At 39.2% G+C, this 19,690-nt stretch overlaps 1 protein-coding gene across 1 annotated transcript in view; it reads left to right on the top strand.

Annotated features, from left to right (window-relative positions):
* The window catches only part of tgfbr3 (transforming growth factor, beta receptor III), a 71,731-nt gene that overhangs the window by 11,430 nt on the left and 40,611 nt on the right, over positions 1-19,690 (top strand). The window contains exon 3 of the mRNA XM_072390160.1: positions 13,485-13,672. Within this exon, the coding sequence (XP_072246261.1) occupies positions 13,485-13,672 (188 nt within the window). The remainder of the gene's footprint in view (positions 1-13,484; positions 13,673-19,690) is intronic.

Here is a 19,690-nt window from a genome sequence, read left to right as displayed (position 1 = left end):
CTGAATCCTACCGCCAGCAACTCAATGTCTCTGTTGCACTCAGTCTCCTTCACTGTAACATGCCCTGGTTGCGCCATCTGATGTTAATAAACAGTGCGAGACCCCCACCTTTGCGTTTGCCGCAGCATCTGTCCCTGTCCGCTCTCACCGTCGTGAATCCAGGTACATTCACATTAGCGTCCGGTGTGTTCTGGTTGCGCCAAGTTTCAGAGAGACACAGTAAACTGCTCTCCCTGAATGTCCTGTTGGTCCTTACAAGGGCAGCCAGCTCGTCCGTCTTGTTGGTCAGACAGTTAAGATTCCCCATAATAAACGAAGGAACTGAGGGCTTGTATTTCTACCGCTTAGCCGCAAGCCTAGCCTTCACTACTTCAGCTCCTTCGGGGGTGGACAATGCCGGCTTGTCCCATTGTTTGGAGTGCAAGCAGCTTCTCTCTTGAATAAACAAGTTGTCCACCGCTGTGTTGCCGATAAGAAGACATCGTATCCATAGGATATATAAAGTTCTACACAGCAAGTGTAGTTAAAAAAAAAAAAAAAAATCAAAGTTGAAAAAAAAAAAAAAAAAAAACCCACCCTGAATGCTAAAACGACACTACACGTATGGAGCTACTGGATCAGCGTCCTGCTTGCGCCGGCACCGGAAAAGATATATGAAGTCTGGTGGATCAAGAAGGGATTCAGTTCTTAGGATTCATGCTGTGGTTGCTTGATTATTTGTGTCCGAACTCTCTGGATATCTGTCCAATAACCAAAAATGTCTTGTCAGAAATTGGCATTGTTTTGTTTCTAATGAGTAGTGGGGTCTGTGGCTACATCTTTTTGTGAAGTTTCAAGAGCTTTTGGAGTTGGCCACTAGGTGCAGTTTGAGGACTTGCATCCGCTGGGTAGTTCACACTGTCTCCAAAATGGAGCAGTGGTTTTCTTTGCATGGTAATGAAACCAAACCCAAGACTAATGCTCAGTCCTATGGTCTGATGAAAGATCTGTCAAGCTGGTTGCAATTTTGGCTACACCACAGGGAGAACCCTGCGTAGATTTCTCCTTTCAAATTTTCAGATTGCACATTGTCCTTTTCATTGAGATTATTTTCACTCGGATTTGGATTTGTTTAGCTTCAGACAGCAACATCCCGTGTTGTTTTTCCTTGGCAGCACAGGAATGATTACCAGGAGGAAGGCATGCTTCATAACAAGTCTTCCAAAAGATGGTGGTTTGCATTTTTCATACTTTCAGTCTCATTGCCGCCATCAGTTATTATTCTAAAAGCTCTTCTCTATGCTCTGGAGAATTGAATGGCACTCCAGAGAGTTGACTTTTACTCAAACAAAAGCAGTGTACTGAGTTTGTCCTGTGGGTAGAGCTGTAATTTCTTCAACAATGCCAGGATCTAGAACACAATGAAGTCCTCCATGAAGTTTTCCTCTGAATTCTTTCTCATATGGCAGGACACATTGTTATACTGTGTCACAAGGGACAGATATTTACAGTTAGGTTATCAAGTGCCCTTTCCTCCATAGTGAGAAAGATTCTGATGTTCACAAGTTCACCAACTTGCTGAATTTAGAACAGCTGCAACCTCAGTACCAAAAAATGTGAGGATGCTGTTTAAAGTGTACATAAAAGAAGAATTCTGTGATTTGAGTGGATTCAGCAACAATGATTTCCATAAAGTACTTAAAATTTCAACTTCTCTGACCAAAGCACAATTTTCCACTTTGCCTCAGTCCAGTTTAAATGAGCTTTGGCCCAGAGAAGACAGGGGTACGTCTGCATTATGTTCATAATAGGCTTTTTCTTTCCATGGCAGAGCTTTAACCTGCATTTGTGTTTTTAATAGTCGACTGTGAATAAACACCACGTTCCCCGTGGACGCAGTTGAATTCTCTGAATCTTTTGATGATATTATGTTCTGCTGATGAAGCATTTAAAGTCATTTTACAGCATGTAACTTCATTCTGAAATTGCTTTACAGTTTACCGACACATTTCGTAGAGACTGTTGAACCTCTGTCCGTCTTTTTATACTCAATCATGTAACCTGTTGTCAGTTAACCTAATGAGTTGCAACATGTTTCTCCAACTGTTTCTTTTTACAACGACTTATGTTTCCAGTCTTCCACTTTCAACATTTGATATGATGTTTTGGATTATGAGATTTGCTAATCGTTGTTTTCTGTGATTATTAGTATTTTATACAGTGTCATTCCGTTTTTTGGAGCTTGAGTTGTAAATACTAGTTATTTTTGGTAATTGTCAGGTTGAAAAACATTATTTAATCTACATTTGACTAAGTGAACCTTTCTGAGAATTTATTATTTATTACACAATCACATCAGACTCTGCTTCTCCTATAGATTTATTATCTCGCAGCATCTGTGTAAACAATCACATCTGCCTTTAAACTATTCAGGAGAGCTCTTATGTAATGTTTAGGTTAGTCTGCAATGTGTACTCTCTCAGCATAATGCAAACCAGGATCCGAGCCTCTCGTAACTCTTCGTCAGACTACGTCTATATCTATTTTTCATTTGCTTTTTTTTAATATATAATATATATATATTTTTTTATCTTTTATTATTTTTTTCCCCCAGCTCATTACCATCATTTTGTGGTTCCCTCTCTTCAACTTGCTACATTGCTTACATTTGGGCTGACTCTGTGTTTTGCCATGAAATGAAGTCTTTCAGGAGCCATGTCAGATATTAATGTAAAGGCGCTCGCCAAAAACAGCTCTGGATGGATTCTGGTTATACTAAGAGCACAAGGTTGGGCTGGAGGCTTACTGAAAAACACACCTTTGTCTATACTGATTTTGCTGTCAAAGAGGAGTGATGAATGACAAGGCTCTTAATGCAAAAAGTGTAAAGTGTGTAAAGTGCCACATACATCGTGAGTAGGACCTGAAGTGTGAGCATATTCAGTCCATATGTTCAACTTTCAGCTTTCCAGTAAAGTAAACAAGTTCGTTCTGTCTGCATATTTGTATACTTTTGGCAGTCAAGAGTCACTGTGGTGCCAGAAGTGGTTGTAACATTTTTTTTCCTTCCACTGTTGAGCAGAAGGTTTGTCTCTGTATCCGCAGTACTTTCTTTCGGCTCGCAAGAATCAGGACGGCCAGAATGCATTGTGCAACCACTGTAATATGAGAGGTGGGGGAGTCGGGGGGAGGAGAGAGGGGCCGGCACAGGCGTGGGTCGTCTGGTCCAAATTGACACACTCCACACACGCACGGCGTGCCAAACCAACAAAGTCCCTTCCAGGACGCTAAACCAGATGTTGCCCTGTGATTCATGCTCAGGAGTTTTGAGCAGCGCAGCACAGAGGCACTGGCTGCTAGGCATAGCGGTTGGGATGTTTACATAGCAACGGGAGTCCTGACTGAGTCTAATTACAGGTCTGCTCTCCCCCATGGTGAAGCCTTCATCTTGACAGTGCTGTCAAGGAGGAGGCAGTCACTCTGGCCCTTTCTGTTTAGGGCTTTTGCTAACTGAACCCCAGCATTACCAGTTTAATTAACAGCAGTGTGTAAATTGAATCACGGAGTATTTACTTTGATTTACTCACTCCTACTCACTCCATTGAATACACAAACGCACACCAGTACAAGGAAGAGCACCAAAATTAACTGCAGACACATCTTTATCGATAGATATTTAAATTTTGTTACATCTTGACATGCTCCCATTGAGAGGATGCTTACGCAAATCCGAAGGAGTAAACTCAGTCCCTCCTTCTTCCCCATTTCTTTCTCTCCACAGTTCCAGTAAGCTGGAGTGTAAATAATTTTGGTCGGAGCCAGTAATAGGAGACAGCTGGAGTGATAGTGTGCTTTCCATTGTGTTTCACAGCTCTGTGGAAAAATAACAGCTATAAGGCTGAATAGAGTAAAAGTAAGAGAGATATGTGCAGTGTGACTTCATTGAAGAAACAGAGAGAAAAAGTAGTCATCGTAAAAAAAACAAAAAAAAAACTGGGCTCTTGTTGTTCAGATAACCTTCAGAAAAAGGGAAAAATATCTCCGTCACTTTGAGGCTGTGGTTTTGTTTAATGTTTTGTGCGGATTCATTACTGTGCAAATAGGGTTTGGTTGCATGACTCAAAAAGTCCTGACTGTGAATGCTACCTGAAGGTGTCCAGGTGGTGTTCTTTCATCATACTTGCCACTCCTGGGGCCTCAGCTTCCCCACTACGCTTTTACCAGATGAGTCCAGCTGAAAGGCCATGTCCCAGTTCTGGAAGGGTCATTTAGAAAAGATGAGTGCATATCCAAAAACTGACAACACGTCCCTCTTAGTTTGATTCTTGCTGTAAATAACAAAGACACACGGTCGGAAATACAGTGCTCTGTTTTTCCATTTGTCCATAAAAATGAGATTTTAGTTTTAACAGGAAGAGCAAGTTTCTGAGGAAAAACATTGTTGCCGTGGTATACACTTTAAAAAGCTCCTTAATTTGCTGTTATGCCAGCAGGAAGAAAGTGTCTTGATTTTTTTCATTTTTTATATTACCATATCTTATTTAATTTCTAAGAATTTCTCTTTCTAGATTATATATTGTCTCTTCTAACCAGCCTGGTTTTCGTCACACTTTCAGTTAGTCAACTCTTCAGTTATGAGGTCCCTCACCTTCTTTGTACGTGTCAATACACGAGGCAGCAAGACATTTGACAAGTCATTCTTCTTCTTTACCCTCCCTTTCATAAAGCTGAGGGAGCCCAGTGGAATGTGGCCTCTTCCAGTGTGTGTGAAAATGCTGTCTTCCTTGGCCTTTCTCACCTCTCTGGCTACTTCACACCGGGCTTGTTCACTGGCACAAAACTCAGCATTGTTCAGTTGTTGCTCTCTGAATGGCAACCCACTGCTTTATTTATTTAGGCTCCTTTAAAAAAAAAAAAAACAAATAAAAAAAAAACACATCTGAGTGGTGGTATTTTTGTAAAATATCACATAAATGCAGGCATTTATGACGTATGTTTGATGTAGAAAGAAGGATACCTTGGCATTTGTTTACAACCTCAGTGTCAGAGTTGGATGAAATTACTTGCAAATATTATAAATCAACATTTTATTCACAATAAAACACAGAAAGCATCAAATATAGGAAGTGAGGCATTTTACTATTTGATGAAAAATATTAGTTCATCCTTGATGGCTGCGACACGTCTCAAACAAGTTGGGACGGGCAACAAAAAGCTGAAAAAGTGAATGTTGCTAAAAAGAAACAGTTGAAGAAACATGTATGCAGCTAATCAGGTTAATTGGCAACAGGTCTGTAACAAGACTGGGTTTAAAAAGATCACCTTAGAGGGGCAGAGTCTCAAAATTAAAGATAGGTAGAGGTTTGCGATATGATTATATAGATGAATGGCAAGGCCAGGTATAAGATTTGCAAATCATTGCATGCTGTTTACACAATTGTACACAGCATTGCAACTCTTTTGGACATGGGGTTTTATCTTAATAGTCTCTTCAAACTCCTGTGGGTTTCCTAATGGGTGTGTGTCTCAGTTTGGATGTAAAATGAAAATAAAAAAATCTGGCTCATTTTCATACCTAGAAACACCACTGTTGTGTTCCACATCAGCACGCCTACTTCCAGTTTGAATATTCCACAATAAACACGTAAAAGCAAGTGTACTATATATACTATATATATATATATATATATATATATATATATATATATATATATATGTGTGTTATTGAGATTTTCTGACCAATATTGTGAGACCAGTATTGAGCAGAGTTGTTGCAGGCCAGATAATAGAAGACAAATTAAACAATGCTGATATCATACAGAATAAGACAAACTACCCCAGGGCACAATTGCTCGCTTCCCCCACTAAGTCCAAATCTTAAAGTTCAGACAAAGAGGCTCTTGCCAAACTCCTACCAAGTTGCTGCTCAAGAACATGGCGGTAGGATCTATGACGACTGAGATAGATGCTCTTAGCTTAGTTCCAGATATTTCTCTTTATTGCCCAGTAGGGACTACTGTGCTTGGGTTCTTTTTGTACTAAACTGTATTGCGTTAGCTGAAGGCTCTTGCACTTGACTTTTGCTATCAGACCATTCATGCACTTGCCTGGTTTGGATCATCTCACACAGCCATGATATGTTAACATGATGAAGCTGCGGTTGCTGCCTTAACATTTAGCAACTCTGTAAATGTTGGATTCAGCTCATTATGTGACACTGGCAAACTTTTGTTTGCTACTCAACAGAAATATTTAAGCACCCATCAGTAAAGAGAGTCAAAGGTAGCCCAATCACTAAAGTCTTTAGTCATTATGCACACATGCTTGTTCTCTCCCAGCTGTCATTACACAGTGGCTGCTGTGTTCCTTTGGGAATTGGTCATGTCAGTCATCTCTTCAAAGCCTACTGATTTATGTATGTATTTAGAAGGGAGAAATGTACCTTTACAAACACTATTGGTACATTTGTTACCTCTCACTCTGCCAGATACTGGAGTTATTCAGTCATGATGAAACAAATATATTTGATACTGTTCAGGTGCCCTGGAACACGTTGAACCCTGATTCCAACATCAGACATATAATATACAGACGTATATAAAATCCGTGAAGAGACAGAAGACACACAGCTAATCCACAAAAGTATTGTGGCAAGTTCTCTAAATGTTATGCTTCCAAGTACAAAATTAAAATGTAATGTGGACAGTCATGTACCCAGCAATTTTTTGGGACTATGGACTTTGCAAACTTCTGATGAAAATTTTTATTTTCATGTTTTCTTTTTAATCATTGACCACTGACGAGAGGTCTTGACCAAGACACCAGTAACCTGTTATCTGGATGTCAACTAACTACGATAGAAGCACGGTCGACTGTTGCTCACAATCTTTCCACCAGAGCACTGACTTGCTAGATTAGGAATCTTCAAAGCCGTCTGTGATAAGTTTACCTTGGAGAAGCTATGATGTTTTAGATGCAAAGTGTAAGAAAACCAGGTATATTATTCTCAAACTTCTGCCCTTCCAAATGGAGTTTTACATTCACAGGGATGTTATTTATTGTGTCAACACCTGTTAACATACTTAAGTACTGAGAGAAGCTTTGTCTGGATATTCATTCTTGTGTCACATTTTCTTTGGACAGCAGATGTTATCCTTCAAAATGCCTCCATAAGCTGTTTTTTCAATAATATGCCAACTGAACAGATTATGCTAGATGACTACAAAAAAGTGTTTGGGTGATATTGAGTTACATACAGATTTGTGGGATATCTGACTTCAGATTTCACACTTTGATGGTGAGTTTATGACTTCCCTGATGGAGCACAGGCTCACCCTTGCCCTCCCTCCTTTATCCCATTCCAGCTTCTTTCGCTTCCTCCGGTTTTACAGTCCAGAGATAAATCCTTTGCATTGGTAGGCCGGTGAAGTGAACTTAGGCTACCCTTAAAGGCTTTACTCACTTCCGGTAGCAGTGGCTATAAGTTCAGGGTTGAGTGGGCTGTGCTAATGTCAACACTGCAGAGCTAGTGAAAGTCCAAAGCCCCTGAGGAAAACATAAGTGGGTAGAATATTATGTCCCTTAAACTGGTTTGTGTAGTTCATGGTCCATGGGAATTGTGCCTTACAGCGAAAAGAAAAGAGATTAGAGAATTAATTTAATCCCATTCTTCATATGAGATGTAGTACAATTTAGGTAGGGAGCAGAAAATATTGAAAGAGAATGCCCCTCTGTGCTACATTGCATTTTCTTTCTTAACTTATGCTTTTGCATTATTGGATAAACATGTTTAGTTAAAAATTCTTTAAGCTGCCTAATTTACTTCCTCTTTCTCACAGTTATGTGTGTCGACATTAGCGAAATTAGCTTCAGTGCTTTTGACTTTCTTTTTCAATCTGAGAAAACACAGTTTAGGAAATACTGGGAACCAGGCATGTGAGTGTGTGTATATATACACACACAGGGGGAGGTTTCTGTTTGTTTGTCCTCGGAAATGGCTTTGTGGGAATATCAAAACTGTCCCTAACTGGCACACAAACTGACATCACTTCCTGTACCCTTGTTTTTGGCTCAGTGCCACACTGTAGAAGGCAGCGGGAAACAAAGATATTTATTTCTTGTATGATGGGAGATTGTAGTGATAAATGCGCATACCAAAAAATTTTCTGCTTTAGTGATCTTTTGGTCTACATTCCTCACCTGACAAGTTTTATGCCCTAAATGAAGCATGCAGAGTTTTTTCCACTAGCTTGTACACTTATTTTAACCAATGTGGCTGGTTTGGATAGTTAAAAGTACCGATTTCTAACCACAATTTTACGAGCTGCAAGACACCCAGGGTTTTTCACAATGTCATAATGTAATAAATGTAAACCAATATTTCAATTTAAGCATTAAGATGGCTGAGATGCCAAATACCCAACTCTTAATCACAATAAAAAGGAAAAAAGATATCTGTGATGCTTATTTGACTCTGAAGTTTAGTGTACAAACCCTCTTCCAGGTTTCCAGTTTTTCATGGAGTAGTAAAATGTCTCATTGTCAGCATCTGATGTTTTATTTTATATTAGAAATATTGGTTTATGAAATTGAAGATTCAATTTCCATTTAAATTTGACACAGCTTTCCAACATTTTGGAAATGGGGTAGTAACTTGTATTTTTTCAGATGTGTGAAAAAAATGAAATCAGATCTTTTAGTTACCTTCCTTTTATCTGGAAGGAGCAGAGTTGGATTTGAAGAAAAGTCTGAAAGAGGCGTTACAGTTTAAATCACAGTTGGTTATAGTCCAAAAACATCCTGCCAGGGAGGACTTTGAAAAGTGCCAGGTGACATCACTCAGGACCTGAAATTGCTTAAATGGATATGAATGGAGTCTTTCTCTCTTTAATATGGATTTAATATTCTCAATTAATGTCTTCCCTCTGACACTATCCCAGTCAAGCCCAAATGCATTTAGGCAGTGTAGAAAAACAGAAGATTAAAATTAATATCTCTTTACGGAAAACAAATAATGCTTGCATGTGGCCTCACGAGTTTCTTTTAGAGTCATGGCCTGTATATTTGATACTAATGTACATTTGCTTTACACATTGTGAAGAATCGCTCTTTAAGAAATCCAGGTCATGAACTATGCAGAAGTTTAGCATCATTATATAAATGTGACATTGATGTCACCTAAGTGAAAGGCCTTAGAGGGAATTACAATTTCACATCTTCGATTTGCCATTTCAGCCTGTTACTACTTCTAAATAGTGAATTGATATGATATCTTCAGAATTAATGTGGACATAGAATGGGGACACAATCATTGGCACACTTTTGATCCATTTAAATTAGTGTTGTGATTACTTGCTGTGGGCTTCCCATTTTTCTATTTTGTCAAATATTTCTTATTTTTGTGTGTGTAGACCAGGACTCTTGAATGACTAGACTGTGAAAAACTCCCCTTACCACTTACGGTATAATACTACTGTGTCCCACTGATTCGGTTATTTAGATTAGTTGCAGTTTTATTCATGCAAGAAAAACAAATGCTGTGTGTACATTATCAATGGTATATAAATCTAAAAGTGGTCTCGGAATAGCTTTCGAAAGGCTGTCTGTAACCATATGCTAATTAGCTATGTGTTAGTTACTTTGTGTTAAAGGTCTGAAGATTCAGGTTGAATGTTTAAAAAAAAAACAAAAAAACCCCCACCCTGACATTCAGATGTATAGTCTCCACATCACTCGTTTTAGACGGATTACCACTTGTGTGGAAACATTTATTGAACTGATAGAAACAGTTGTAGTCAACTCGATTGAAGTTTGGACACGGATTCACAATGAATGGGGTCCAGCATTTGACTGGTACTGTGTGAAGATATTTTGAATTTCTAAGAACAGTTTCAAGCATACTCAACCAATTTTTTTTTTCTAACTTTTTGTATACAGCGGATCAGCTGTTAACTCCAGCTTTACTCAGTAATGTTGATGCATCTTTGCATACCGTGCAGTCGGTTTATCTGCTTTCACTGATTACAATTCCAACAAAACATCCACTTTGATCTTGTAAACTTGAGCTTCTTGAATTTCAACTGACACTCAACTTGTGTTCATACCAAAACTGAAACCTATTTATATAAGTGCTGCACGTCTTTAACTACATTTTGAAAGCCACCGTATGCTACTGAAGGATACCACAGCCATATCTGTGATACATTTAGTTTGATCCAAATTAGGATCATTAAAGGGTTTTTTGTTGAAAATGTGTGTGCTGGTGTGACACGATTCACTACTTCCATAAGAGATTTAGTGTGGTTTTTTTTTTGTTTTTGTTTTTAAATTAATTTTTAGCCATTTACTTGCATATATATATATATATATATATATATATATATATATATATATATATTTATATATATATATATTTATTCTGTAAAATGTCATATTTTCTATTTTAGCTGTATACTTTGAAGATGAGAATATAACTGAAGTTGCCTGAGCGAAACTCAATGTGGCTTCCTGCTTCTCTGCCCACTAACAGTTGAAACAACAGAAGTTGTGTGAGTATCAGAATGCGTCTGAAATATTTTCTCTCTTTTAACTTCTCACTCTGAGAGTTAAAACCACATAATCGTGCTTTTTATGCCAGTGATGTTTGTCTTGCATGGTGGGTTCGATCCAGCCCACGTTGACATAAAGCATGTCTGCCATTTGCTATAATGAATCTAATGAAGGGCACTTTTACATTTTGAGGAACCTCTTCTTTAATTGTGGTCATGTGCAGATGGCCCAAGTTGACCTGCAAGATAGCAGTTTGTAACTGCTATAATTTGACCCAACCCTAACCCTAAATTAATAACCTGATCTATTTCTGATTCTTAGTTTGTTTCCTTTAGGTATGTCAGCTGTCACAAATCACCCACTGAGCCATGTTACAGCAGTAATACAGTGGTGTGTACATGTGTAACAGAGCACAGCTAGCTAGAGCAGTACTAACTTGCTTGAAATGGTTTTCTTTTCTATTTATGTTTTTAATCGTTGAAATAATACAGGTGAAAATGAGACATTGATCTTGGATCTTTATCCAGGCATTCAGCCCTTAATTTCTTCTTATTGTTTTTGCTTTGCAAACAGTTATTGAAATTCTACTTTCACATTATAGTTCTAGTGAAATGAAACAGGGATGTAGCTGCATCTTTACAGTCTATGACTGGAGTGATGATGTTGATGTTACGTTGATGTTGTGCCATGTTTACACCGTGTTTTCTTTTCCATGTACACTTGCTGTCTTACAGCCAGGTCAACTTGACAGAGATCAGTGAAAGCTAATGTCAATGGAATTCTTCCTTAAAACTAGAAGTTAAGTAGCCGTCATGGTTACAATTGTCTTAACTTTTTATCGGAGTTTACTGCAAGGCCAGCTTGCCAAAGTTAACTGGATGGAGATGCTTTACAGAACATTGGAGGACTTCATCATTTTTATTTATATATAGTATAAAGTACTTTTAAAATATATCTTTAGCACAAAAGCTGTACTGGCGTTTGGATTTACTGTTTTAAGTAACTGATAGAGATTAGTTTGTAACTAATTAGTAAAAACTAAATTGGATATTGTGGGAATCGCTTTGAAGACTTTTAAACCTTTTAGTGATGCAGTGTCAAATTTACCATCAGATTATGCTGGATCTCTTAGTTTAAAGACATAATGGTGATATAATCTACAGAGTGTCCGGTGAGCTTAGGTGGGATTTGTTTTTTCAGGCTTACAACGGCTTTCGCTTCTTCCTCAATTGTGGGTGTTCAGCCTGTCCAGCTAAAAGTCGACAGCAGCAGCTGGACAGGACACTCTCTTTGCTGATGACCGTAGAAAAAGAAAAATGGCTAAAGAGAGAAGAAGACAGAGGCGGTGGAAAAAGCAGGCAGATAGGGTGACGGCAGACACAAAGCTGTGGCAGGGCCAACAGATGCAACTTTATATCCTCTGTCCACTGGTTTTAGGCTGATGGTAATGGCATATGTGATGGAAACAGACTCTATTAAGTTTAACTTGATTTTAATTCATCAGAATGACGAGGAATTATCTTTTAGAAAGAATGAATATGCATATCTATTTCTGTCAAAACCTCATCATGCTCTGCATTGAACATTCAGATCGAAAATGCCTTTTCAAAAAAAAAACAACAACTCTGCAATAAACAAGATCACCTCACACTGAATGCTGTACTTTTCTTTCCATGCGGCCCCTTCTTCTTCCATAAGCCTCCATTCTGTTGTATTTTTAAACAATTAGAAAATCAGATCGTTGCCCAGCAAGAGCTGTAATCTTTTGGAAGTCTCCCAGATAGAACTACGTTTTTCTTTGTTTGTCTGGCAGTTGTTTGTTATTCTCCATGTGCGAGGGGAAAAAGTGAGCTGAAGTGCCTTTAGACGTGTTTGTGGGAGTGAGACGCGATGACATGGTTAGGGAAGAAATAGGTTCTGGTCCTTGGGGAGGAAAGGGGAGGAGGTGGGTGGACGGGTGAGGAGGGGGTTGAAATGCTGATGCACCGCAGGTTTTTGCCATTAGGCTCTGTCTTTTTATCATATAGCCAGACTTTGCCGTGTTTTAATATGTTATAAGATACTTTGTATGCTCATAATAACACTAGCCTCTCAATGTTTGGAATGAACTGACAAGAAACAAGAAACGGCACAAAGTTCAGCTTAAGAATGTCTGTCAAGGGCTTGGGATTTGTCTCAGGAAACAAATATGGTAACAATAAAGCATTTGTGTTTTTCTCTCAACAAGAGGAGGGGTGCTGTGCCATACATGATTGCTGGCTTTATGCTGGTCTACATAGGCTTATTGGGCAGCACAGAGAGACAAAACAATAGCTATGTGTTCTGAGAAATAGAAAGAAAAAAACACTTTTCCCCCTAGCTGTACCCCACTGGTCAGGCACTATGTTTTTGGAGTCAGCTGGGGAAAATTTACCATTGCTATCTAACTGTCTTTCACTTAGACCTTAATTATTTCCACATGTTCCATCAGATTGCTATTGGCAGCGTTTGCGTGGTCAATGTGATGCATTTGAAATGTGAGCGGGTTTTCAGTTTACCCAACCTGTGGGGTAAACTGAAAGGTCTAACCCCGAGGGGAAAAAACCCCAGGCACATACTTTGTCAAAGCATATGTGACTTTTTAATGCAAAAGGGCTGAGTGGAGCCTCACTCAAACCTCAACAGCTTGTTTTGTGCCACCCTGTGTTTATGTAAGAGAAATCGACCCTGAATGTGTTTCAGTGGGTCATACTGATGGGAAACGTAAAGAAAGTTTCCAATACAGGACGTTTTGAGGTTGTGGCGATGCTTTTTAATCACCTGAAAGCTAGTGACTGATAAAAAGCAAGTGCACGGAAGCAAAAGTTCATCTGATTTTAAGTCAAGCACTCTAAACTCTAAAAAAGTTGTTTGGGTTGTGCATCCTCTCCTCATTGCCTCATTTAAATCATCCTTTTTTTTTTGTTCATATATTGCAGGGCCTTTGTCTCGCAGCCCTTGCGAGCTGCTGCCAGTGGGGACGGGACACCCAGTGCAAGCCATCCTGAAGAGCTTCACCGCCTTGTCAGGGTGTGCCAGCAGGGGCACTGCCAGCCTGCCTCATGAGGTGCACGTCATCAACCTGAAAGGACATGCTTCAGAGGGACCAGATAGCACTCCAGCAAAAGTGAGTTTCCCTAACTGACAAACTCTCATCGTGAGGTACATTTTCTACATCTCTGAAGTGAAAACCAGTTAAGATCAGACTGAAATGTCAAAATATTTAAGCAAAATAGTACATGATTCTCCAAATCTGTGTTTTTCATTTGCACAAAGGTGCGCAAGGCTTTTTCTAACTGACAGCATGGGCCAGTGCAAAGTGATCTGCCCTCCCTTCTGCACTGCTCCACTCTGCCCTTTACATGCTGCTGTCATTTTATATACATCATTTCACTAAATAGTAATTAAAAATAATAAAAAGTAATTTCTAGTTATTCACTCATTACAAAACATTTTTATGGGACAAGAATCTCTGTTAGCTTCCTTTATTCCACACTGATAAGTGTCATCAGGGGCTTTAGATGTTTATATGGGATCTTGATTTAACACATGATAGTAATGAGGTGGCCATCTCGCTATTCTACAAATTCCACAAGTGAAATAAAATCAATTTGTTCCAGACCTGATGATCAGATGAGCTTACCTTACCTCAATATACCTCAATACATGGCTTTTTAGAGCCTGAAAAAAAGACAGTTAAAAGTCATTTGAAAGTCTAGTATTTTCCAACCACATAATATGTTTTGAGCAGACACATTTAAAGCACTCATCCAAACTGCCAACACAGCTCCTGATAATGCTCATAAAGTTCACGTCTGTGAACGTGAAACTGCTCCTTGTCTTAAGGTGTTATGCAGCACATCCTGTGGCTGGACTGCTAACAAACAGCCATAGTTTGAACATGAATCATGGACCTGTGGCTTCCAGAAGTGCTGCAGCTAGATTTTTAACTGTCACCGGCTCGCTCACCATGTAAAGCAGCATGTATAGACATGCACTTTACTGCTGAGAAAGGCTAAAACTTTGCTAAGGCTAGATATGGAGAAACACTGTGTGTGTGTGTAAATATGCTGCATCAGTAGGTCAATAAGGGAATGACATGTCTTTTTTATTTTGCTGTAAACTTTGATATTCTGAACAATAAAACTGAAACATTGAATGACAGCATTATAGGAATGTTGTGTAATCTAGAAAATAAGCCCTAAAATAGCACCAAATCAGTCCTTCACACTCAGTTGTCTTTCAAACTGTGTAATCCAGTCGATAAATTAGCCAATCAATGCTCATTTTTAATATGGTCCCTAGTTTTGTGTGCTTCTTGGACATGAAAAAGGCCTTAATAACTTAAACAAAAAAGAAACAAAGATTACTACTTTTATAGCACTATTATTATGGATTTCTTCGCATTTTTCTTGCTGCTCCGAAATTGAAAAAACAGAAACGGCATTTTACATCACTAAAGGCACACAACATCTATGCCATTGGTAGATTTAATGGGTTCAAAAACTGGTGTTGTGTACAATTTTCAATGAATTGTTGTGTTTAAAAGGTGTTAGTCTGTAATTACTACATACTCGTATCAAAACACACTGAATGCTTCTTTGACCTCATGGAAGACCAAATCACAACATACCCTCAGCTATACTGGTGCTCCTGCACCACACTTCCCTTAGCAACCGAGGGGCATTTTCATACACTGATGACAAATGAAATATCCTCCCTGTTTTTTTTTTTTTTTGTTTTTTTTTCAACTTTTCTGGATTTGAACAGAAAATCAAACAATCCTAAACACATTTTAGCTGCTATAAAAGCTTAGCAAAACCCACCAAATCTTCAATTGATTTTATGACTGTTCAGTGACATGATTTGAATTATAGTGTTTTAGAGCTTGTGGCTCAATGTTTCTTTGGTTTACAGTAAGCTTTTCAAAATTTCCTTTGCTGTTTCAATAATGAAAAGTTGTGGGCATGAGAAATTCTTTTTATCACATCATTAAAGGACCGTCTGTTCCCCCTGTCTTTATCCTTGGCTGCAGAAGGTTGCTCCAGCTGAAATTAGGTGGCCCTGCAGAAGCTCATTGTGTTACTGAGGCTTTAGTGAAGGTCTGCTATGATTAGGTATCAGATCCTCTAAAGGACACTCAGACCCTCTGCCCACTCTAATCCTTGATTGTGTTTCCACCTGAGATGTGGGCACAGATTGTCCTGTTTGGACACATGCAGCCCCTTCCTTCACCTTTAACAGGAGTGTTTTGAAGGATGCAGTGCATCACACTTGATGTTATTGATTCAATCTGCCCTGATCTTTCAAGGCAGGAGGTATTTATACCATAGAAAAAGGAGTTGATAAAGGGGATCTTTTACAGACTTGGCTTGTTTCACTTGTTGGAAAAGGAACCACACTGCTCCCCAGTATTTATCCTTGATTATTATAATACACAGCAAAAAAAATCAAAACAGTCCTCCTCTTATTTCTCTTGTCTTGCGCAAGTTCATTAGGGTCCTAAAATACTGTGTATCCCAAATCTTTAAACACACAACACACATTCCAAATGAGCACAGCTTGCTCCTGTGTATCACTCCAGCTGAGATTCAGTGAGTGAACAGTTGCTGTTGGTACCAACAGATACTACCAACTGTTGGTCTGAAAGAAAGAAAGAAACAAACAACACATTTTCATGGCAAAATATTAAACCCAAAATGAACTTCCACACCACTTCTGCAGGATATTAAAGTTCTTATTTTATGTGCACTAAGTGCCAAACACTCAGATAAGCATGAGCTTTGTCTCATTATGAGTCAGCATTATATGTGAAGAAGCTTTTGTCAGCTAATCATGAGGACTGCAAACACCGAACTTTTTTTTGTTGTGGTCAAACTTTATTCTTAAGGTTAAAGTTGTACGTAAAGTCTTCAAAGAGCACCTTCACAGTTTGAGCGTTTGAATCCATGTTTATAATTGAATATGGAGGTGTGATGAATGATTTCACTCTCAGTAATTGGTCTCTTCCTCTATTTTCTTTGGACAGCATCTGCTTTGCTTGTTTACTAAGCTAGAAGAGAGGTGCCTGTGTGTGAGTTTGTAGACTTTCTTTTCCTCACCTCCGCGGATGGGAGAGGAAGCAGTGTCTGGGCCACTGAGCAGACTGTATTTGAATGTTTTGAATGATGGTCTGCAGCACAAGAGGTGCCTGTGGCTGAGCTTTGGCTGTCTGCGTCGAGGCACTCCTGGAGAACAAAATGTGCCCCAGTGAGGCAGTACTGCAAAACTAAGCCTTGACCAGGTATGGGAAAAAAATCTAGTATTTCACATAGTGTGCATAGACTAATATGGAGAAGGGCAATCACATGGTCAATTTCAGACACTTTAACACACACATGCACAGCCTCACACACATCCTGTAGCTTCAGTGTGAGGTCTGCTTCATGTCTCCTTCACATCCATGTGTAAAAGTCATGGCTTGTCTATATTTTCAGTAAAGATGTGAGAGCAATGTATTGTTTCCTGCCTGCACCAGTTAACCCAATTTTTAGATGTAATAACCACAGAGTATGAAGTGTGATAAATACACAGGTGGACCTGACTCAAAATGCACATTTTGGCTACTAGCCAAAGTCCACACAGAAGCTGAGTTCTAAAGTGCAACATAATACCTTAGATGTGACTTTGGATGGTGCTTGGACTGGGATAAGCTGACTACAGTGTGTATGTACGGTCAGGTGTTTCTGTATACCCTGCATTTGTTGTACTCTGGAAGTGGGAGGACAAAAAAAGTTTAAGTGTATAAGCTGCCTTTGCTGAAAACTAGGAAAACTAGGAAATGTGACATCTTTAGGTGCTTCCTTTGATTTTTACTTGTATGAGATTGGATATTGCATGAGAGAGTTGGCAGCAAAGTTTTCAGGAAGTCGGTGAGACTGGATTTAGTCACACTGGTCACATTCTATGAATTAAACCTGTCCACACCTCAACACAACTCTCTTGGCAGAGGTTTTGAACTGATATTAATTCATTTTTGTTATCTTCACATTGGGGCTCTAATGGAAAAGGCCTTTTGCCGCAAACTGTGATTATGGTGTGGATCTAGGGCACAACAAAGGAAGTTTGTCGGCTTTACTCAGCGAGTTCTCAACTTCTTACAAATGTTTTTTCCACCCAATACTCTGGCTTTTTATTCAACATTTCTCCTAAAACTGTTTTGCATTTTTTTGAAAAAGGAATTGATGATTTCCTCAGCCTTAGTGGTTCTGATCAAAATAACAGAAACCCCTGTCCTCTCTTTTACCCATGTGGGCTCCTGAAGAGAAAGGGACGGACCGGATTTGAAAGGCAGTATCCTTGAACAGGTCAAGTAAGGCGACAGTAAGGCCCGGAGAGCCACGGTGAGGCAGGATGCTTCAGATGGCAGTGCTTTCCTCATATGATGTAGGAATGATTTATTCATTTTCACAAAACTGCACTGAGTTTTATAAAAACTGTCTAATCTTGTTGAGAAAGAGGAAAAAACCAGACGTGCTGCTCATATTTCATCCCTTTAAACCTCCTGGGATGTTTGAGACCAAATATCTTTTGGTGGGTTGACAATTGACCTGCAGTTTTTGTTTTGCACTCAAGCTCTACCAAAACAATGACCTCATTCTGAAAAGTTATTTTCTCTCTTATTTTTTTTTGCTCTGGATTGAAGCTGTAGATATCAAGTTTTAACGTTTTTCAACATGCTCCATTTGTAATAGGCTGAGATGACCTTTTGCACCATGCTGACAAGCCACAACCACATGTGCGTTAATGCACACAAGCTGGCACGAGCACAGAAATCTTATTCCCAAAGTGAAGCAGTGTGTCGAACCAAGCAATTCAAAGTAGAGGCCTGTGGGGTCATACTGTTGGGTGATAAACAAATTGGGCCAGGGATATCTGAAAATGCTCCTCTTTCTCTAATCAGTTTAACAAAGGCAAACATCAAACACAGTCACTGGCTCAGAACCAGGGTGAGGCAGAGCAGATGATTGTTTTATCAGCTGGAATTTGCAGATATCATAGCCTGTATAAGTGACTTGCTGGTGGAGCTCAAAGAACTTGTGAGAACACAGTGTCAGATGTGAGTTAAGCTCACATACAAGACAAAACAAACGCGTCTGCAGCAGACAGATCTTTACTTTTTAACAAACTATTATGCTGTTGTTTGTTACAGTTTTTACTCACTTTCACTGTGTTTTCTATACGTAGTTCTCCTGATATTCTCCAGTGTGTCTTTTTGTAACAAGAGAAATACAAACTGTGACCATGTGCAGTCTTTGTAATGTTTAAAAAGTTCAGCAGTTGACTGATTTCTCAGCACTAGCATTACTGGGGGATGCAATGCCAACTATTATATTTTGCTACTTATTAATGTGATTAAGGGTCCTGTGTGACCTACAGTATGGACCTCAATAGAATAGAATAGAAAATTAGTTTATTTATCCTCCAGTGGGGGAAATTCAAATTAGAAAAGTAGCTAATAATAATAACAATAGATAACTAAATTAATACATTTGAAAAGAACATGTCAGCAGTCACTGTTAAAAAGACTTATGGCTGTGGGGACAAAGGACCTCCGGAACCTCTCAGTCCTGCAGTGCAGAGAGATGAGCCTCTCACTGCAGCTGCTCCTCTGTCCTGCCAGGATGCTGTGGAGAGGATGTTCATTATTATTCAAAACAGAATATAATTTCCTCCTCATCCGTTGCTCCACCACAGCACTGAGAGGTTCTAGCCTTCTGCCTACCACAGAGCCAGCCTTTTTCACCAGTTTGTCCAGATGCCCACAGTTTTTGTCTGTAGTGCAACTCCCCCAGCCGACAACAGCATAGAACAGAGCACTCTCAATGATAGTGTGATAAAACATGCATAAGATGTCACTGCAGACATTGAAGGACCTGAGCTGTCTGAGGAAGAAGAGACAGCTCTGACCCCTCCTGTACACTGTTTCTATGTTGGCAGACCACTCTAGTTTGTTATCCAGCACCACCCCAAAGTATTTGCAGGTCTGAACAGTCTCTATCTCCTCTCCATCGATGCAGACTGACTGTTTTGGAGTTTTAGATCTCCTGAAGTCCACCACCAGCTCTTTGGTCTTGGTAGTGTTCAGGAGCAAATAGTTTTTTTT

Source organism: Leuresthes tenuis, unplaced genomic scaffold (assembly GCF_036924035.1).
Source record: "Leuresthes tenuis unplaced genomic scaffold, fLeuTen1.0.hap1 SCAF_7, whole genome shotgun sequence".
In the NCBI taxonomy this organism is placed as follows: Eukaryota; Metazoa; Chordata; class Actinopteri; order Atheriniformes; family Atherinopsidae; genus Leuresthes; species Leuresthes tenuis.
Note: the sequence above shows the minus strand (reverse complement) of the source record. Positions and strands in the feature narration are given on the sequence as shown.